Consider the following 23,022-nt stretch of genomic DNA (forward strand, 5'->3'; position numbering starts at 1 on the left):
CTGAGTCAGGCTGGAGAACCTGTAGCCTCTTTGGCACTAACTGTAATGATCCTGATGCTGATGTTTAGACAGATCTCATTTTGACTGGAAAAGGCCTGCAGCAAGACGCATGTATTTTCACCCATGGCAATATCTCTGGAAACCAGGAGCAGGAATATTTTTTTGCTTGAGGGCGAAACTCGCTCTGCAATTAATTAAAACGTACTTTATTCCTTGCTTTTACTAGATGATGTTCTTACACACACACACACACACACACACACACACACACACACACACACACACACACACACACACACACATACCTCCTCAGCATGTACTCAGAATACAGAATTTGTCTCAGTGTCCTTGATTCAAGTCTTTCAGTGCTGCATTTTTATATCTAGAGATGATAGCTGTTCTTCTGGCGCACCTTGGGATTTAGAGAGCAAAAATATGGGCTCGAGACAACGCAAAGAACTGCTCCCTGTAGACTGTGTGTTTTGTGCATGATCGAATAGGCTCAGAGCTCTCGATATTGCTCTTGGCTTTTTGTCTTCAAAGGAGATAAGGGTTAGCTTCCGGATCAGCAGGTATGGTTTTATCATTACTGGCTAGACAGGAACTATTTTTATCCGTCCTTTCCTTCACTGTCTTCCAAAACACTAAAAATGCCGTGAGACACTGACTGCAGCAGTACAGTGGACAAAGCTGTTTTGGTGTTCATTCTCTCTCACTTTCCATAACAATGGCAGCCTGTGAATTCATAATCCTGGGCTGTGTGAATACACACATACTGCACTCTATATTACAGAGTGTAAGATAGATAGATAGATAGATAGATAGATAGATAGACATATTGTGTGAAAGTCAGTCTTTTATCTCCTTGCCATGTTTGTCTTGTGACTGGCAAATCCAGACTCACTGCTCTTGTTCTGTTTTTCTTCCATCTGCCTCTTTAGTTTTCCTTTCTTCTCCTTTTTTTTTCTTTTTACTTTTCTCCATGGACCTCCCCAGGCCAGCGGCATCCAAAAGCCTCTTTATGAGAACCATAATGAGAAGTAAAGCTCTGCATTCAGTCGCGGAGCCTCGGGGGCCTGTTGCATTTCTGAGCTTAGTTTCATGTCCCATCCCATTCACAAGGGTTGACGAAAGGACACGATGCACAAACAAAAAAGCAAACAGCAGGCTATTCTTAGGAGGCCGGGGCATTGCCTGCGATGTGAAGAGAGGGCGATACAGATTCTACTGTTCACCGATACTATTAGTGTTTGTTACAAGTAGATGTAAGTAGGTGTTATGAGGGAAAGTAGCATACCTTTACATTAACAAAAGAAAAATAGCACCACTGATTGATTTCACTTATCTGTTTTGCATCACTGATTTTAAGCTTACTGATCTGAGGTATCAATTTCAAGAAAACTAGCAGGAAGGTATTTTGACTTGTAAGACTTCTAAGCCTCCATGCTGTTGTCTGAGCCCATGCAGCCAGAGGAAAAGTGTGGGTAAGGCTCCCTCTCCTGGTCAGATTTTGCAACCTTAAAACAAGAGATGTTTTGTCTCAATAAATCTGAGGAAAAAAACCACACAATGTACAATTCATCTGCAAAATCCAACTGAAAACATTCAAAAAATAATTGTAGCTTATGACAGATAATACACAAAAATCTTGCTTTATAATATTAGCTGTAATCTGATGCATTAAAATAAGAAACTACAGTGATGATATTGTGTGACTCTTGCTCCACAATGCCCATGTTGATGAGAGTCATGTCCTCCTGAAAGGACAACAATGCCAGCAGTGTCAGTGCGTCTGTGTGACTCCACGTGGCAGGGAGCCAGCACACACAGACACGGCCATGTGTTCTGATGGTTTGACACAGAGATGGGAACAGTTGTCAGAACGGGTCCTCTGTTGCTGTCAAAGAAAAACAGACATGGGGCACAGGATCACATGTTTTGAATTCTTTTCTGTGTCAGCAACCTGCCAAGTATGGAATGGTTTTAGACTGGCCAGTAGATGGCACTGTAACCTTAAAGCTGAATCAAGTGTCCTCGTGTTGCTATATGACAGTAGAAGCTAAATACTGTACATCATGACTATAGGACAGGTCAGTCTCATGTTTCCTCTCAAATTATGGAACAGAATGATTGGAATTAAAGCTGTGTAATAAATAAAAGTAGATGATGACAGAAGAAAATACAAAATCTAGATAGATTCTGAGCTTCACATTTAAATGTTTAAAGTCAATCAGTCATACTGGCCATCCATAACCCAAAGCTAAAACTATGACATAATCTGAAACTGACTCACAAATCATCTACAATTATTAATCACGCACAAGAGGAATTGATTTCCGATAAATGTGAGTATGTATGTGAGCATATCCACCAAGCAAAGCCTGTAGCCTACATACTCATGAGTGTTGTTCTCATATCTTTGGAACAATGAGAAGTAAAGGAGAGAAATTACAATCTCTCTGTTTGGCTCACACTGCCATGAGTTCCCCATTGCCTGCTTCATGCAGCTGTAAATAAAGGTAATTGTACAAAAGCTTAATTAAATGACATAAATCCTGTTTACGATGTCTGGGCCTTTACTGAGCCACTGACACATAGAGGAAGGAGGGTTGCAGTGTGTGTGTGTTTGTTTGTGCGTACAGTCCCCACCCCCCGCACTTCACTACTGCCGCCTTCTACGTGCTTTCCCTTTTACAGACACACAAAGTCTGAAGTCTTAAGTCCTCTCCTTCCCCTCTCTGTGTAGATATGAGGTACAGCTTTATTGAGGCTCCTGCTAATGTCACTTTCTGTGAAACTCCGGGCACTTGGAGCAATAATTCATCTGTTTCATTAGAGCTGAGTGTGTGTGTGTGTGTGTTAGGTGGGAGGGGGGTTGTATGAGTGTCTGACTGGCACTCAGACAGAGCTTCTCTGGTATTCCACACCACAGACAACTCAGACAGCCCAGCCCAGTGTCCATGACCCTGCGACCTGATGAAAGGATATTTTATGAGCATAGGCACCAAATGGAGCACACAGGCAAGGACGCCCTCAGTTCTAAGAACAAACGAGTATATTTATAGAAGGTCGATTAGAGTTCAGAGCAGTGTGCTCATATTTGTTGTGAAAATCATAATGCCAAGGCAGGCTACTATATGGGGACATTTACCTAAATCAATTCACATTTGTCTCAATATAGAATATACATAAACTATGCATACACCACCAGCAGAACCTGCCTCCATCTCTCTGTCTCAGCAGTTTCATCCAGTGAGCACAATCTCCTATGATTGATTGATATTAGATTGAACTGGCTGTTGTTTCAGCACCATTGACTTCAGCAAGAGTTGCACCCGAAGATTACAACACTGATTGCATTTCAATTTTTAATGGAAAGTGCCAGAATATCCAAAGTTCTTTCTGCCGAGTTCACGCAGAGTGTTTTGCGCCATTAACGACCCCCAGAAAGACAAATTGGTTGCATTACCAGCTGCCTAATGTTCATCTATTATTTTGTAATAATAAAGTGGCACGTATTTGTGCTCCCCTGAAATTGATTATGTTGTACAGCACACCGTTTGTGGAGGATGATGCCTTTTCACAGACCCATAAGTCATTTGAATATTTGTGGCAGTTATTAATGTGTCGATGTGATGAGGTGGGCCTGCCTCTACTGGATTCAGTGGGACATGCAGTAAGATATGATCCCACAGTAGGAGCAGGAGGCAATGTGCCATACATTGCCTCCTGCTCAGTCAACTGTGGACCATTAGACCCAGATTCAGTGTGTAAACTAAAGGGATTCCCCACATACTGAATGGATGTGCATGGCAGGGATAATGATTAGAGATGATGCATTAGCAGCAAACAGGTCATGGGCTGCAGTGTCTGCTAGGAGCGTATGGACCCTTTCAAGCAGAGTGCATCCACTGTACGACTTGGAGGGAACAAGTGAACAGGTGAGAAAGAACAATAGTTGAGACAGTGTCAGCCAAAAATACTGATGGTTACCTAGGATATACAATATTGCAACAATTTTAAAATACTCTAAGGTGGGCCCACAGTGTAAGAAAAAACTTTGTTCCAAGCACATGTGACAGAGTGGGCTGTTAGAAATTACAGGTTCAAATGAATCAAGCAATCCAGAGAAAGATCTAGATCATTTCTACAGTAATGTAACAGATGAATAATTCACTAGCAGGAACGGTACTATTCCCACCAATACATCTTCAGCTTTCTCTCTGGCAGACTATAGTGAAGCAGCCCATAATTGCTCAGGGCATGAAGTAGTACTTAAAGCCCAGAACGATGTAGATCAGAGAGTAGTGCACACTACAGTGACAGGCACCACCAGTAACTAGTCCATCATGCTAACCTCTTTACTGTAGCAGATGAAAAAGTTAAGGGCCCATAATGCAGCAACTCTGCTGCTTGCACACCACTGCAGGCTACATCCCGCATGCACTGTATGGCAAAAAAGTGCAGAGAAGAGCTTTTGAATCAAAGGGAGGAGAATTATAGCACTAGTTAGAATTTAATGAAGGCACATAAAGTGGAAATCTCAGCGTTCAAGACCTCAATGAACTGCTAGCTGGGAGGGAAAAGTGCAGCCAAAAGCACTAGAAGAAAGATTTTGATCCAGCTGGAACAAATTTTTAAACTGATTTGAGCATTCGCAATACACTGTGTCATCCTGGTTAGTTTTAAACCGTGGAATAAATGAATTCTCACACAATCACCAGAGCTGTAACACTAAGAGATCAAACACCAACAAACATGTACAAGTACAGAACTCCACAGGAGTGCTCAGGCCTTCATCCCTCCAGTCTTATCTCCCTCAGCAGTCCGTTGGAAGAGTGCTTCTCTGTAGCAAAAGTGAAAAACCCTAATATTATGGCCGGCTCAACTTCCTCCCCTCAGTGGATTATTACTGTATTTAGCTATTCTCTCAAAGGTCAAGAGAAGCGATTTGTCTCTCCACCGCTCTATACAGTCTCTCACTCTGAATCCCAGTGGTGTCTGGGTGGAGATGATAGAGCAGTCTCTTCCTTCCCTCCCTAACTCCCTCACCCCCTCCATTTCTTCCTCACCCAGTCATTCAGTCACTCATCATCTTAATAAAGACTGTCATGAAGCAAAAAATGTATGTGATAATATACATTTTGTTTGAACTTCTGTTTTTATAGGACGACAGGGTTGTTGCTAAATGCATCTTGTGGCGCCAGTTTTCAGTTTTTGCATTACTCTCATGATAATTCAGTCCTGACTGAACTCATGCATGTTTTATTAATTTCTCAGCCTTGGGATTTAAAAAAAGGGGGACGCAAATATTTGAACCTTTCTGAATCTGAAGTCTAATAAGGGTCTCTTCTGGATTGAGAAACTTTGGCATGCATTATTTTCTGTCATACGCTCATTATATCAAAGGAAAGTCTTCTTTTCTTCTTCTTCTATGATTTCTTCTGCTCCCAGGCCACCACATCTTACTTTTCTCTTACCGCAGCTGGTTGTGCAGATTTGATTCAGCATTTCCAGAGTTTCAAAACTCCCTGTTGCTTATTTTTTTTGTGCTTCATTCACAGATGGCCGCTGATGAGGCTCTTGGGACACAAGGCTTGCATGGACTGATTACATTGGATCAGCTATACAATCTCAGACTATAATATGTATTTACAAAACCCCAACAGACTCACCATTGTTTTGTTCATTTTCCTCTTGTGTCTGTCCCTTTCCTCACCTTCTCAGTGGATGTGCAAGAACTTTTATCACAACTCAATTGTTGTGAACATGACTTTTAAGTGTTATAGTTCTTATAACTAGGAAGTGTTTAACAAATATTTAACTCTCACTGTTGCAATTGCTTTAATGTCGTAACCCCAGGTTAAGACTGAGACTTCTGTGGAGGGTCGACCCATATTTTTCTCATTGTGTCTATGAATAAATGGAATATAAATCAAATCTATTCCATGCAAGTGACTCATTAAAAAAGCAGGCAAATGTTAAATAGAGTGGTGGAGGGCATAGTTTAATTAGACCATCTTTTCTTGCTCTGTAGGGCAGGCCATTCACCGCAGCTTTAAAGAGACCTTTTTGGGATCTTACCAAGGAAAGGAATTAATGAACCATTGAAATTTTCAGCCACTAAAAGAGAGTTTCTTGTGTGCGAAATTCAGTGAGAGCACAAAACCAAATTAGTGAGAAAACACACAAAAAGAATAGCAAAACTCAAAATCTCCATCTCCCACATCTCCCTTGCCAGCATATAGATTTCTGCCACAGCCCAGATTCCATTAAGCTAAAAATATGAAAGTATTAATTTTACCTTGCAGCGAGGTATTTGACAACAGGGCAGCCTGTGGATAGAGATATAAGCTAGGTGTCATAAATGCCCATTTCATACTCTTGAACAACACCCTCTGAAAATGCAATTAACTTCTAAGAATAGACATTCAGAACAAAGACACCTCAGAAGAAAATCACTTTTACAGTCAAAGACCCAAGCTTAATTGTGTTAGTAGACTTTGAAGGTAGGTGAAATTCAATTTCAAACTCTAAAAGACCATAGCTGCATCGAATTAAGCCTACATACTTTGTTCAACTTATTCCTGTGAAAATAACACCAAAGTAATGAAATATTTTGATATAGCCATAGGGGGAGCTTTTCAAGGAAAGATGAAAACATTTATTCAGAATAAGGGTATGATGACATTGCATCAAGATAATACTGCTGAGAATGGCTTCTTTAAGAGCTTATAACGATAGGTTAGATCTCCACTGGAAATGATGAAACAGCAGGGAAATTCTGGTAATGTGCGGCTAAAGTTCGTGGAGGGATCTTTTTTAATTAAACAAATACTGTCTCCAACTTTCACAAATCACTTTATTGCCTGTGCTTTCTAAGGTTATTATAAATCTCGAATTCTTATAAATATATTTTTTGTTCTCCACCTTCTTTGTTTTGAATATTTTTTTAATTTTTTTTCTTCCTTTTTCCCCACTTTTTTAAAATGTACCTCTCAAGAAAGCTCTTGGGTCTTGGAGCCCCCAGGAGCCGAAGGGCTACATGTTCTATTCAGAATCACTTTTCTCAAAAGTTTGAGAAGAAGTCTGTCTGTCGTCAGTTTGGATCCATAAACCAAAGTGTAGAAGATGTAACAGAGATAGTGGGATGCAGGGTGAGAGATGGGGAGAGAGAGAGGGAAAGAAAAGACAGCAGACGGGAATATTTCTCAGATTGCTGAGGCAAAACTGTCGGCAGTGTCTGTATATGAATTTAGGAACAGTGGATGTGCTTGAGCATGGTCCATGGCTGCTTGTCATAGTTGAGACTGTTCCAATGAAGCATATATATACTACATCCCAGTGACATCTATCAATCTTATTTTGCAAGCTCAGATTTTTCCTTTGCAGAGTACAGAGTCACTGGCTTCCTGGGTAGAGTCAAGTGAGTGATGCTTTTGATTGTGTCTCCATGTGAGTGCTCTGGAATAGAGAGAGCCACACATCACATCGGAAAGCCATCACCTTCATGTCCTGCTGCTCTGGACTGAGCAGAGATAAAAGGCTGCTGACAGTATTTTGCTGTGACACACTTGTCTGAACTATGTTATTGTGACAATAGCACAGTTCAGTTCATACAGACAGATATTTGGCAAAACTGTAACAACATTTATGTGGCGACTTTATGCACAAAGGCTCATTCCACTGAGGCAGGGAAACCTGCAGTGGACTTATCTAGCTCTGATTGTTGTGCATAACTTTTTTGTTTTGTTCTTTGTTGTAGCACACTTCACTCTCTTGAAGTGGTCTGATCGTTCCCATTACAGATTCAGCAAATCTTTTTGTTCAGTCAGCTTCCTCATTTGCCATGCAAGCTGAGCTGTCAGGGACCTGCAATCTTTCCCTCAGTCCTTATCGTACTTCCTCTCATCCATCCCTTCTCCTTCGCCTCACTTTTCCCTAAGTGGCCACCCACCCCTGCCATGACTTTGTTCACCAAATTAACCAGGGCGCGTACTGTGATTGGACCAGCCAGTGGAAAGTCAACTTTAACCTCTCTTATTAATTGGATATGTTGGCCTCTCCTATCAGAGAGAAGACACACACACACACACACACACACACACACACACACACACACACACACACACACACACACACACACACACACACACACTAGTATCAGCAGGTAAAGATTTCATCTGCGGAGAGGCTTTTTCATTCAACATCTTTTGTCTATAATTGCGGAGAGGATTCGGATAACTAATCACTTGGTTAGCCTGCATGGAAAAATTTTCAAACATCTAATGAGATAAAGAACTTAAGAAACTCTGTGGTGGTCTGTATCATATTGAAAAGTGATAGGTAATAACATTTGTATAACTTTGACTAATTGCAGCAAAAATAAACTTTTGCTCTTCCCCAAACTGAGCATTTTAAACAGCTCATCACTGACAGCAAATCCGAAAGATACTCAGCCAGATTTCTATCTGCTGACTTATTGCATGCTGAAAGTACCAAAGGAATTACATGTCATGCAGTGGCGAATTCAAACCATCTAATTTGTATGACAAATATCTGTGCTTCTTTAGGACCCCAAAAAATAAAAGAATAAAATAAGAATTTGATTCTTCTCATGTTTGCAATATTGAGTTAGTCTAGTGGGGTATTGTGGCTGAGGTCCTGGGCACCATGTGGTTCAGCGGGGTTTTGAAAGGCTCCATTCACAGATCCAGCTGAACTCTGGCCAGCTCGAATTGTGCCTGCTCGTTTCATCCAAACATCTGTGCTGTCCAAAGAACATCCTGGAAGAGACTCGTCTGCAGAGAAACAAACCATTCTGAGCACCCCGTGCCTTCCTCTGCCCCAGTTCTCCCTCCCCGTCTCTGTGAGACACAAGCCTTTCATTCATGTTTCCCCTGCACAGTTAGTCCTGCCTTTGTGACTTGTATTGTATCTCTGTTGTTCCCACGTTCAAAGGAAACGATTATTGATGCATCCCACCCTCTGAACAAACATTCTAACCAAATATATGTGAGATCAAATTGTGTTTGTATGAACTCTTACTGTGCTGCGAGTTTGTCAAAGTTTGACCTGGCCTGAGTTACTTATCAATAATATGAATGTGTGGCAATCAAAAGACATGTTCAAGAAAAACAACTGAAATGTTGTTTAAACTATAAAGAGTGTTTATTCCAGCTGGGAGAATTTCTCATCATGCAGCTGTAACCTTGGCACTGGCAAATATTTCAAGTCCTCAAGAATTCATTACATGTTCAGCCTGATGTTCTTTTTTTTTTTTGTCCAGATGGGGGAGCTATTAGGCTACCCAGCAGCACTACAACAGTGCATCACTGTACAGCTTCTCTACCTCTGTACCCCTGCATCTCTGTCCTGGGAGACTACTGCAGAGCTGTATCAAAAATCTTGCAAATATGGTAAACAGAGTTGCAAAAACTATGAAAGTGCTGACTCTCAGACTTCAGGACAGTGTTTGTTCCCAACTGGGAACAATCGTGGAGATATGGTTCCAATACCTGTGCGGCTTCTTTGCCTGTTACTGTACTGTATAGCTATCAATATCTTTCTGCTGTCTGTCTGTAATCCAGCTGTCTGTGCAGTGAGTAAAAATGTAAGATATATTCAACTATTCTATATATATTTGTAAAATGGGGATGTAAGACTTTGCAGATATTACCAGCCTGTATATTTGGCACTATTTCAGGGAGAAGTGCTGATTGCACAACAGTGTGGGTTGAGTTTGGGTGTAACTTTGACAGAAATATGACAGATTTTTATTTTTTCGTTTGTAGCTGAATGTGTGTGTGTGTGTGTGTGTGTGTGTGTGTGTGTGTTTGTGTGTGTGTTTGTGTGTGTGTTTGTGTGGGTACTGTATACATATTTCAGTGGTGTGCCTGTGAATGTACTTGAACCATGTTTGTGCGTCTGTTTGGGGGCTTATGTGTGCACAAATGTGCATGTGAATATGCAGGTTTGCGGCAGATGCCTCTTAGTGTGTGAAATGCCGTGGGTTGAATCTCTCCAGTGAGAGTAACAAGGGAGAGAGACCACTGGAGAGCAACAGACACAGTTTCTGGCCCAGAAAAAGGTTCAAATATTTTCTCTCTCTCTGTGGGAGGAAAGAAACCCATGGCAGAGAAAACAACAACAAATGATCAACTGCACCTCCTTTCTTTTCTGCCATCCCTCTCACTTTCCATCTCTAGTAGTCTCACATTGTCAGACCTTATTCCCACACTACACTTGCACTGTTTGCGCACAGCTGAAGGCATCTCTAGACATGCTTCATTAGAGAAAAAGATATATCACATGGAAACAAACCAACCCAGTCCTTGTGAAACTGAGGACTGTGAGCTCACTAACATTTATGTAGCATCCATGTGGATGTTCTGCACTGTTTTACAGTCATACAAAACACTATTAATAAATTCATACAACAAGCTAAACAACAAAAAATATTTCTATGTAGTACCAGTGGCACAAAATAAAAATACTTTTTTGGGAAATTGCAAGCCAGATTAGTCAGTCGTTCCAAAACTGAATTCAGCAGGATATAATCACTTTCAAGAACAGAAAATTGAGTGACTTTTATTAAAATCAAATCCAAACCCCTTCAGTTTAGTCACATGAGCCCAGAAATCAGATCATACTAGCGCCAGACAAAAGATCACAGAAGAACTCTTGATTTTAAGCATTTTAAACAGACAGCTGGTAAATGGAATGGAAAATATATGCTTTTCATTGAGAGGGAGCAGAGAGCTAAATTCGAAATGCACTGTATATTGTATGAAGTAAGAGGGAAAAATGCACATTCATCCACACCCGAGCCTTCAGAGACATTAACATAAGGCTTGATGTGGGAGAGCTTAGACTGAAGTGGGCATGATTATTTAAAATGAAAACTTTTTCACCCTGCAAACTTGCTACTATTAACTCTCTGGCTGTGTGTAGTGTTACATTATTGAACTGAAGATTTTTTCTGGGCGCTCAAATGGGCTGGAGAGGATGTACAGATTATACCCATTTCAGATCTCAACCAGGGCCCCTGTCAGGTCTCTGCACCCGTTATTTTCATATCAAACTGAATGTGCAAGAAATTGAAGTGACACATGACATATTTTTCCTCCTTTCGCCTCCTAACCTCTTGTCACTGCTGGAAAAGGGGGTCTCTTTGAGGTGGTGGAGTGCATGTATTTTTCTTGTTGCAAAGATAATGCAACATTTATGAATGATGAGGGCTGCAGAGTGCAATGTGTCCTGCAGAGAGGGTATAATTGTCTATATTTAAATGCCAGTGGTAATCATGTTGGCTTTTGACACCGTAGCACTCAGTGTTGTTGAATGTGATGGTTGAGTTTGTTGTTATCCTTTAAAGAGACTGTTTGTTAAAGGCCATCAATCGTTAAAATCTCTCTCGCACTCTTTTTTTCCTCCTAACATACAAAAAAACGCACACATACACACATATGAGTCGACTTGGTATCCTGCGAGCATTCATCTCCTACAAGCAGCCATCCCCTGGAGGTTCTGGACTAATTGTGTAGAGTTCCTGGCTGAGGCAGTAAAGCCCTACTCTGACGAAGTGGGAGGTGCATGTATACTTCATCTTCCTGCAGTGACAGTTCCGCACTTCTCCACAAGTCAGCATCTTTGAGGAAGACTGTGGTAAACAGAGAAGGTAGCGGAAAGAGGATAGGCTTAGCAGAAAACTTGGGAGTTCAGCGTGTCCTTGAAAATTTATTGACTGGCAGTGCAGTGTCAGGGTGTTGTTCAGCGACTGCAGACAGCCGCTTTCACCTCTTATTGTCATCACGCTGATATGATAGGTGGGATACATTTAAAGCTTCCCTGGTATTAGACGTAATACATTGATTGGTTGGTACAATGAAATGCTGCTGTGCAAGGTGTTCACAACAAAGTGCTGATTAGAGCTCATCCAACTAACCCAGAGGGGTAATTTAGTCTGTGGAGTATTTGTCAGGAACCCACTCTTATTCAGAGTAAGTAAATGTTTCTATAACCATCAATCACTATTCAGTTTGCTCACACACCAACTAACAGTTACAAATATAATTGTTTGACTATTATACTGCAACTGGATGTGAAATGTGCTTCTAACTGAGGGGATTCAATAAAACATTGAGTCTTTTTATTAGATGGCTGTGCATGCTTTACACCAAGCTAAGCCCACTATCTTCTCCTCTGAAGTGCAAATGAGTCTATAATTAGATTCCACACGTGAGATGCAGAAAAGTCTATTATTGAACAGTCTACAGAGGCTGAAATGAATGGCCACAAATACTGCAAATATGTTGATTTACATATCTGCAAGAGCATATAAAACTATATTAGTAGGCTGGATAAAAGGGAAAATAAATAGCTGTGATTCTGTAACTGAGCCTTTCACCTTTGTAGTTGTGTATAATGTAGTAATTGTGGGTAACCTGTTCATTTTATTAGCATGCATGATGTTAAACAATCACTGAATGGTGATAAGCTGGTATGGAATTGATCTTTAATGACTACACTTTGTTTTAATTAGTGCCTGTACGGCAGGGAATGCAAAGCGTTTGGAATGACAATTACAATAATGAATTTACCAGATATCAGCTATAATAAAGGCTTAAACTCTGGCAAACCACACAAAAACCACGGACACACACAATAGCACGCCGTCTCTTTTTCTTTTTTCCTACACTTACATACTAAATGCAGCATGACAAACTCCTGCAAGAGACTTGGCATGCTGGCTGAGTAATCCTCCTGTAATGTATTCTTTTTTTTTTTTTTTTCCTGCAGCCTCTCAAAGTGCCACACAGCGGAGATATGGCAGGCCCATCTAAAAATGTGTGATGTAGGCTATTGTTGACACCATAGGACCCCTTCTGCAACATGCCCTGTGCCAGCACACCCTTATGCACTTTTCATAAGTTGCCAGTACTGCACTGCAGCTTGGTCCCTGTCCAGATAACACTATTGTGTTTAATTGGTCCTCACTGTTGGAGTCTGGCATCAAGTAGGATTCTTAAAAGCCCCAGTTAGAAGCATAATAGCAGAGACTAGATCAAACATTTATGACAAATAAAAGAACTCGCTGCTCAGTGCATGTTTTTTTTTTTTTCTCTTGGACACCCAGATAATGTGACTCTTCTCTAAGACCTGATCTCTCAAAATGTCAATGCCAGTCTAAATTTGTACTCTCCGGGGGAGCAAATGCATATCTCTTAATAACTCTCTCTTTTCTCTGCAAAAGGGTCCAAATGTTGGGGACATTCCTAAATTAGCACTCTGAGTGCTAGAGTGTGCTGCAGCGCCAAAGTGAACCATTTGTAAAATTTAAAGTAGCTGCTGGCAGTTCTGTTCAATCAGTGCAATACTGTCAGAGTTCAGAGCACAAAAGTGGGGCTTTTAAATGTTTACAACTGTAACAAAATGGAACCTTCTTACTGCCTAACATCTGACTGGACAAAATGATCTGTCTTTTGAGGATAAAAATAACTGCCCACAACTTAGTGCCATATTTCATTTTCATTGCCTCGCTGGATGTCAGGAATGAAGAAACTCACTTGCACCTTTCAAGCCTATGCAGGGCGCCTGTTTGATCCTCAAAAGATGGATTTTGGATGTATCACTTCAATGAAGCTTATTTGTCTCTAATGGCTCTTGAAAGCTCCCTTTTCCCTGATTGAGGTGCACTCCAAGAGTCAACATGAAGTATGGCTTATGTCGGGAGCTGAAGGACATCAACTACAGTAGGCTTTTTACATGCTTCATCATGATGGTTCATTACAAACTGATGAGGACCATTCAGAGAAAGGATTATTGTTGGAAGGTGAGACAGGCACTTTCCTTGGTTATATCGAGATATCAGTCAGCAGAATGACAATTACCTGCATTGACAATGTCTCATTCCCCACCTTACTTTCTTAAAAGAAACATATTCACACATTGATCCCCACCTTGTGTTGCATTATGTAAACAGAAATAGTCTGTTAGGTGCTGATCAGACAGGTAGTCTGTGATGTTTGTTCGTGTCCAGGTGTTAATTGTATTGTAATGAACATTTGGAGATTACAGAAATGTCAGGTGTGCATGAGCTTGCGTGTGCTGTTTAGTATGCTGTGATAATGCAGGGTGTCATGTTCATGTGCTGGGTTGTGTTTTTGACCAGAAAATCCTTTTTTCCCTCCCTACCCTTGAGCTACTAACAAAGGTCAATTTATTATAAGTGCAGACAATTCAACACACCTATGATGAAATATAGGCTCCCACTTGTTGACCCCATTAAATGTCTGATAACTTTATCATCACCAAGCCAGAGCTGCACGACCTGAATGCTCCGCCATCCTGCAAGCCCAGAGGCACACACACAGTATAACATCATTACAAATGCAAGGGAACACAAAACCACCTGACAGGTTTACAAGTTGCTGCGAGTTAAGTGTGTGTGAAAATCAGGCAGGGAGGGGGTGGGGGTCGGGATGTTACAGAGGGTATATGCCAGGTTGTTTCTCATGCTTACAGCTTCTCCCCTTCTGTCTCTCCTAATGTCTTTAGACCAACCCAAACCCCTCTTTGTGTGAGCAAATGAAGAAAATAACCTTAGCTGATTTCTAAGAACGACCCCGGGCGTAAGGTAGACCTCGATAGAGGTGCATGGAAAACCTCTCAACTATTACATTACCCTTCCTAGCCAACTGAGCAGCCACACCTCCCATTTTAATACTTTGTCCTTGAATAATTATAGCCACAAGCATAGGGTTAATTGAACAGAAATAGGTTATTCAGTGGAGTTCAGCTGAAGAGCTGAGCTACAGAGTGGGGGAACAATACCTATCAGAGGAACTGTAAGAGCAGGACTGGATTCTTCAGTGCAAGCCCTCTCACACTGATTTTGAATTTTTCCACTTTATTCATTAACCTTGGGTTGCTGGGGACAGTATATGTACACTTTGTAAATATACATTTACAGTTACAATTCACTATTAACTTTTACAATGTATTGTTTTTAATGCTGGAGACCATCCATGTATCAACATATTTTATGAATCTTTGGGGATCTTCTTAGTAATTGAATAGGGCTATCATTAATTTTTTAGACTGGCGATGGCATTCATGAATCTTGAGCACCAGCTTTTTGTGATCATATGGTAAGAGACCAACTTACACTGAGCACCGCTGGCTATAATCAACCACTAATCAAATATTAAATGACTGGTTCCAAAAGATGCTCTCCTGCCAAGACCTGCATGTTAATATAGATGCATATTATTCCCTGAAAATAACTTTAATATTTTTTGTCTACAGTCCATTCCTATTAGCTTGTGATAAACCATTGAAATGAGACCTGAGCCAGCTTGATTACAGAGATAGATACGTTAAATCATTATGAAAATGTCACACTTGTCAGGTTACAAATACCTTCACATTACATAATGTATGTATGATGGCTATAACATGCAAAATATATTGTAGCATTGTAAGAAATACAAGTAGACATGTTCATATTTGAGGAAACTTTATTTACAAAGACAATTAAGAGATTTCCATTCTTCGGCGGGGATAGAACTCTGATGGATAAATATGTTCTGGCTGATGACCTGCAAGGAGAACAAGAAAATAGGGCAAAAAGTGATGAGGATGACTTGCATACATCTGATGACAGAAAAGCAATTTCTGAGTAAACACTAGCAAAGATAAATGTGACAACAACAACTCTGACCTGCTCCCACCTGACACATATCAACGTCTGCAATAAACTGTCACATTAACTTGCTAAGGTGCAGGCTTATCTAAACAACACAACCGCAATAGAAAGCAAAATTACATTTGTTACTGTCACTCTCAGATGTACAGGTAATGTATTTAAGATATGCTGCTGAGCAAAAGGCTAAAGAGGTGCAGAGAAGGACTGTCATTGTCTGAGGTCACTATTCAAACTGAAGCTGATGTAAATGCCACATCATCCTGACATTTTAATGAAAGCAGATATGCTAGATAAACATGGCAGTAATAATTACCTTGGAGGTTGAATAACAGCACTGGCTCATTTTACTTCTTCAGGATCTGATGTCTGACGACGATGAAGGGGAATGCAAAGCCACTGCCAAAGAACACAACCATCATGCCCAGCAGACGCCATTTGTTGTCCACAGAGAATGGCAGGTTCTGCAAAAAGACAAGAGTATTATGAAGCAGTGTAACTAAGGAATGTAGTACAATCAATTTGATTACATTATTCATTGCTAAACAAGTATTTCTGATTGCACAAGCTGTTCTTAAAAAGTCTGAAAAAATTCAGCCTCACGCATTTGATATTCTCTCAAATATGTGCCCTGCAATTTACAGGTTATTTTGCAGTTCACTCATGAATTATCAGCACTATTAGCAAAATATCTGTGCAGAGTGCTTCATACCGCCTCCAAACATTACAAAGCAGCTAGGGTCAGACAGTACTTAGGGTAAAAATGCAATTTAAAGTTGAGGGATTGTCGGTGAACTTCATAATGAGGGTGCACAAAAGTATCTCAATGATAAGAGTGCAGCAAAGCTATTAAAAAAAGTTAATATAAATAAATAAAATAAGGGGAGTATGCCTTTTGCCTTTGAATTCCCCCTTTCTCTTGTCAAGTAGGTCATGCATGAGTGGGACATCTCTCTTCCACTGGCCACTGTGGGTCAGTCTCTGGGTGTGCAGTTATTTTTTAATCCAGTAACAAACAAATATGTAACCTGAGGCAGTGCAGAGTGCAGGAGAGAATAAAACCTTGATTTCACAAAGTGGCTGCTTTACAGACAAAGGGATATAGGGAAAAATTAAATAATAATTTAAAAAAAAAAAACCTCTAAAAATCAGATCAAATGGCTGGGAAAGCTCTGACCTCTATATGTATGCGTTCCTATGGCTTGTAAGTTGAAATGATTAAGTAAATTAAGTGCAGCAAGCTCTACAATTTATGACAAAAGACAATTTGCGTTTAATCGAACGATGTCATCGTGTAGCGAGCAAAGAGAGCACAAAGATAGAGAATTAACTCCGCACTGCACCATATTATGGATTTCTACATGGTCACGCTTTAAGAGACTTTAAAACCCACATCAGGAATGGTTTTCATAACCAAATAATGTGAGGCAAGTTCAAATTGTCGGCATCCTACTGTCAGTAATACCAAAACATTAAAGTCAACATTCTCCAGATTCTCCTCTTTCGGTTACAGCTATGACCTCAAGTTGCACCTATTAGCCGGAAGTGCTTAGTTAAAGAACTAGGTAGCCTAACTATTGTGAGTGTTTGCGAGTTCACTGAAATCTTAATAAGATGTCGACACAAAATAAAACTTATGTCCAAATGTCAGACAGTGTTACCTATCTTATTTCAGCTTGCTAAAGGTCGCAGTAATGGAGTTAACGCTACCTATTACCCACTTAGCCACAAGCTAATGCTAACCGATAGGACGGCATCCCAGGCCGCGCGTCTACAAATCAACACTTGCTGACATAAGTCTGTCTTCATATTTAACTACTTTGTGAACTCGGTTAGGAAATATTTAAATATATGCCCATGTTTGAAGCTCCATTTGCCTGTATGACAACCACGCTCTTCAAAAGTGACTGACCGTGACCTCCAGGTTAGTTATGTTAACGTTAGCTTAACGGGCTCTTATTACAGACCAGGCCGCGTCGCAAATGATCACATTAGACATTATAATACTGCTTTAAGGAGACATCTCACCTTCCCTGGTCCTTCAGCGTAGTGTGAAGAACGAACAGCAGACGTCGTGAATCGCCTCACAGCTTGTCCCAGCATGATTTTAGTCTCTTTTCTTCTCAACAACAGAGCTACGAAGCGGTGTGTTCGACCTTCTTGTTTCTGTGAGTAAGCGGTAGGACGGCGCAAAGGATAATGGGAAATGGAAACGAAGCTATAGCATGTGGGAAATGTAGTTCAAATGACTCAGAAGATACTACGATTGAATCGTCCACAATTTACCTCCTGTATCCTCCTACTGAGGTACACGTCTGTTGGTGTTGGTCTAAATTTGAATCAGCAATATTATTAACATATTTTTATGAGTTTCTTTGTCAAAATATGTGTTTGAAGTCTCCTTAAAGATCACCACACAGAGAAAACAGCTTTAGACTTACATGACTCAGAGTCCTGAATCATATATAGGCAATGGTCATAGTTATTCTATTCTCCTCTTCTTGGGGTTTGGTTGGTATTTTACCCACAGAGCAAGTATGAAGAACAGAATGCCCCCGTTTCTCTGAGGACAACCTTAATCAGAATCAGAATCAGAAATGCACAGAAATACTTCATCTATAATCTTCAGGGCGACCCTGAAGAAGACTGTGAGTTGAAACACATAGGCACTAAGCCCATTTATTAACCCCCATCCTACCAACATATTTAACATGCAGACATGTAAGGACTACCAGCTTGGGTCCCCAGGGACCCCAAGAATAAACTGCTGTAAGAAACAACCATCATAGCAAAATGTTAACTTATTTCTTCTCAAAACATTATTTACATAATTGTAATTAATGTCATCTAAAAAACAAACCAAAAAAACCCTAAAACAGATTCTTATTATTTTAGGAAAGTTACAGTTAATTTGTATATTGTGTAAAATGAAAATATATACTTTAATACAATTTTAGCTTTTATCCCAAATACAATCTGTCCACAAAGCCTTCAAAATGACTGACAGAGTGCCTCTACTCCCCCCTATAGTGTGTGATACTTTAAATTAGGACCCATGTCAAACATGAACTCAATAAATAGTTCCATCTATTAAAACTGCATAGGCAGAATTGGGTGTTTTTGACTTTACATTGGTATTTTTAGAAAAAGCACTAATTAAAAAACATGAACATAATTGAAAATGTTATAAAGTCATTTCATGACAAAGTCATGAAAAACTGGAATGATAGAATAAAGCACTTGTGAGATATGACAAAAAGTACCTGGGGTAAGATCTGGGATTAAGGTTAAAGGCTTTTTAATTTTTGCAAAGCAGCGTGCCTTGGTATTTTTTTTTGTTATGACTCATTGATCACAAAACAAAGTAAAAGTCTAACCTCTCTCTCTTTTTATGTATGAATTATTTGAATATTTTCCACATCTGATGGCTTCAAAACATTTTGTGAATGCAGACAGATGTTTATTGCAGAAAGAGGAGAGGAATGCTCTCTCTGTTATGAATGAGCTGGAGAATGCATGATTTATCATGGAGCAACTTACAATAGTTTTCACTAAATTAAATCCTTTGAGTTGACCTTGAGTATACTTTCAAAAGTGCTATTTTGAGTATCTTGAGAATAGATTGAAATGGGTCTCTGATGCTTTACTTTTCATACAATTTAGGGAATTACTGGATTTTTGGGGTGAATAAAAGCATAAGCTTTAATACGTAGAGCTGCTACACTACACTGAGGGCAAAGTTTCCTTCAAAATTTTGCCTTGACCAGATGTCAGATCATATTATTTTGTTATTTATGGTGTGTATGTGATACCTGTAAGATAGTTCCACATCAGTATCAGCAGTAAATCATGTCTCAATCCAAAGTGAAGCCAGTAAAATGCTGTCTTCTGACAAGCCGTGGGCAGCTCTGACATTGTCTGCTATGATGCGGACAGCAAGCTGGTTCCCCCTTGTCATGGCTGCCACATCCATCAGCTCAGGGTCATCACCTGGCCTGCTGCCACATGCCTGCTCTCTCATTGTCACTGCAATCTGTTAAAAAGCAATGACGGATTGAGAATCATCCTGGTGACCGGTGCCCACCACAAACAATGTCATCAGACCCTATTATAAATATTGATGTTATTACTTGTTGTTTAAGGTCTCTGGAGCAATCCCGAAATCCATCCTGCTTCATTTTTCTCTCATCCTTCCCTTCCGGCAATTCAGTGTTTGTTATTTTTTTGTTGACTGTCTTAATTCCATGCTATTGACTTTCCCTGGCTCATGAGCAAAGCTGTTCTTACACAGAGTGCTCTGTCAATAGAGATCCTCGGTGTGAGAAAAGAGGAGCACAAACATACTGTGTACACAAACACACAAAGCTGTCATCTTAAATAATAACCCACATTCTCATTTAAGACTGCCAATTAGCATTCAGTGAAACCCAGGCTCAGTCATATTTGTAGACGAACCTTTAATCAACCATGTATGACTGTGCATAATAATAAAGCAGGCTGTGTGCATAATTATAGTACATGGTAACATTATCACTGGCTTGATTCATGCAGTCGTTATGAAACACAATGAAGCAAGGGTACATGTAATAAATATATGAACCTCGGTTTTGTTTGTTGAGTAAATTTCATTTTCAGTTATCAACCAAATCTGTTGCAGTATATGATGAATAGCGGGCTAGACTGCCAAGGTAAACAGCATATCTCTCTCGCTGTCTGGATTTGCAATAATGTTCCACAAAGGAGAGGAGAGGTAATGGATAATGTTAATCAATGAGGACAGTTCATTTTGGCAGCAGCACTCTCGAGTTTAAGGCGTCTTGCATCATTGCCGCTGACAAGAGCAGATTTGCACAATTACAGTGTTTTTGTGGAATGTGAGAGAGAATAGTGAATTTGGGCTGAGACAATATATATATATATATTATTTCTTTTGGGCGGTGACAAAAGAGAGAGCCCTTCATCAAGTGTCAGTCCCTCTGTGTGTCTCAGCATCTGCTCCTCGAGATGCTGAAAGGAGGGTAGGACTGATTGAGTATTGGACATAATGCCTGCTGTGTAACTTCCTTCCATTTCTCTGCTCTACCATTTATTTCAGTAAGTCTATGTCTCTGTATGTCTCTTTTTGGGTCAGAATGTGTCCCTTCATTTTAGTCAGAGTATGAGTGGGACATGTATACAGTAAATGCACAGGTACACACATACGCACTGAGATACATAACCTCCAGCTAAGTCACTATGGGAGTTCATAGCATTCACATAATGGCATGATTTGACATTAATCTTTAAAGTGGATAAAGGAGGAATTGGATAGCCTTGCAGCTGACCCAGGCCTCTTGGGATGACTAACCTGTGCCCTGCTACATTCAGGGTAAGGCCTCTTAAGCAACAGCCATCCTTGCCTAGATTTGTGTTCATGGAACATCGTCGTTCCACCAAAGCCCACCATTATTTCCATACGCTACAGTGTCACAAATGAGCTTTCATTCCCTTCCCCCACCTCTCTTTACCATCGCTGTTCCTCTGAAATAAAATGGACGCTGATGATTGGATTCTACATTAAACCTGCCGGGCTGGAAAGAAAATTAGATAGAGAATTATTCTGGAGACCAGAGGTAAACATGACAAATTTAAGTCATTCTATTTTTTTTCTCCAGCCCCCAGCATGCACCAGTCTAGTCATAGCAAGCTCTTTATGAGGCCTGTTCCTGAGGGTTATGTGAAGTGTGAAACATTCTCTTGTTTTCTTGGCATTTCCCATTTTTTCAACATATCAGCAATTTATTTACTGTAGAAATTGGTTCACACTGTACCTTTTACTTTTCATACAACAAAATGCATATGTTGGTGGAGTTTCACGAACTGTACATATAAATGTACAACTTTGGACAGGTCATTTAGTGTTGGGTGATAGTGTGATTCAATGAGAGTGTTAGTAAAATCTGTTTTCTTTCTTAATAACAAAATATAACCAGCTTTGTAATGTTCTGTATAGGATACAGTGTAATCATACTGCTTTCTACAACCAAAAAAAAAGAAGCCAAAATTCAAATAAAGATGATGACAGTGACACACGTTTTTTACCCACATAATGAACCCAGGAATATAAGAGGAAAAGTTTACCCAATGACCTCTGACCTAAAGGCATAAGGATGTCAAGGAAACATTGAACAGGGCTAAAAACCTGTGCCTTCTCACCATCAGTCATGGAGAGAAAGTGGACAGTTTGGGGTATTAACAACTTTGTTTTTCTTTTCAGATACAAACAGACTGCCCAAACCTGGATGGACCACCCTCCCTTCTTCTGCTAGCTCCAATCTCTTAAGTCATAAATTTGAGGGAAGCCCACATTCCTCTCTGAGAGTCTTTCTCCTCCTCATTTCTTTTAAACACAATAAGTGTCTCAATTAATCAGAAATTCCTCTAAAAATGTGTAAAAATATGTATCTAGACTTATCCAACCGATGTTAACTTTTGATGTGTTTAGTTTATTATGGCAATTCAAATTCTGCTTCAACATGTGTTAATTATAAGTCACACATATTATTGCATTTGATTTATTTGATATAAATGTATTGATATATATGTATGTGTGTCCATTACACAGTCTCAGCTAGTCTGAGTCTGGATTCATCCTCCTGAGAAGCAGTGAACCAAAGCTGTTTCACTGAACCTACTGCATTGGTTCTCATCTGGCTGTCACTCCGACGACCCGAGGATCACCGAATTTGTTTCTTCTTGCTCAGCACTGTCCAGGAAGTTCCTCATCGTTAGCCCTTCATCACCAAGGAAACAGTAGGAAAACCATCTACCATGCTTCTGTCTCAGACTTGTTGTAAGAGCTATTCAAAATTTGAATTTTTATTAGCTGTAAGTAGAGTCTTGGCCCCTCATTTTGACTTGTTTTTGATAACGTTCATCCAGTAATTCATTCATTCTGTCTGCAATAACCTGTTTATTTAATTTACCCATTCATTCATGCATCCATCCATCCATTCATTCATTCTTTCAGTTGTATATATGTATATATATGTATATATGCTTAGTGTTTCCCATTCATCCCTATTCCTCGGTAGTTAAATAAATATCTTGATTTATAGCTGAGTCGTTGTATTTGTCTGTTCCTTTATATCAGAGATGGAGGTCACTATATGCAGAGTTCATGACTTTCAGATATAAGACTGATTATTTTGCTTTATTTATTTTTTCCTCCTAATTAATTAATCATTAATTAATTAATCAATTGAGGTGGTGCCCCTATTAACTTAACGAGTGCATAATATCGTACACAAGGATAAAAATCTATCTTGTCCTTGGTT

General features: G+C 39.9%; 1 protein-coding gene across 1 annotated transcript; it reads right to left on the reverse strand.

Annotated features, from left to right (window-relative positions):
- Window positions 1-15,503: 15,503 nt before the first annotated feature.
- LOC122994921 (cytochrome c oxidase subunit 7C, mitochondrial) lies at window positions 15,504-17,920 on the reverse strand. The gene is made up of 3 exons (XM_044369718.1): window positions 17,735-17,920; window positions 16,023-16,170; window positions 15,504-15,602 (listed from the first exon to the last, which is right to left on the reverse strand). The coding sequence occupies exons 1-2, from the start codon at window positions 17,807-17,809 to the stop codon at window positions 16,054-16,056; spliced, it is 192 nt and encodes a 63-aa protein (XP_044225653.1). The 5' UTR covers window positions 17,810-17,920; the 3' UTR covers window positions 15,504-15,602; window positions 16,023-16,053.
- Window positions 17,921-23,022: the final 5,102 nt, after the last annotated feature.

The sequence above is a fragment of the Thunnus albacares genome, chromosome 2, assembly GCF_914725855.1.
Source record: "Thunnus albacares chromosome 2, fThuAlb1.1, whole genome shotgun sequence".
NCBI classification, from domain to species: domain Eukaryota; kingdom Metazoa; phylum Chordata; class Actinopteri; order Scombriformes; family Scombridae; genus Thunnus; species Thunnus albacares.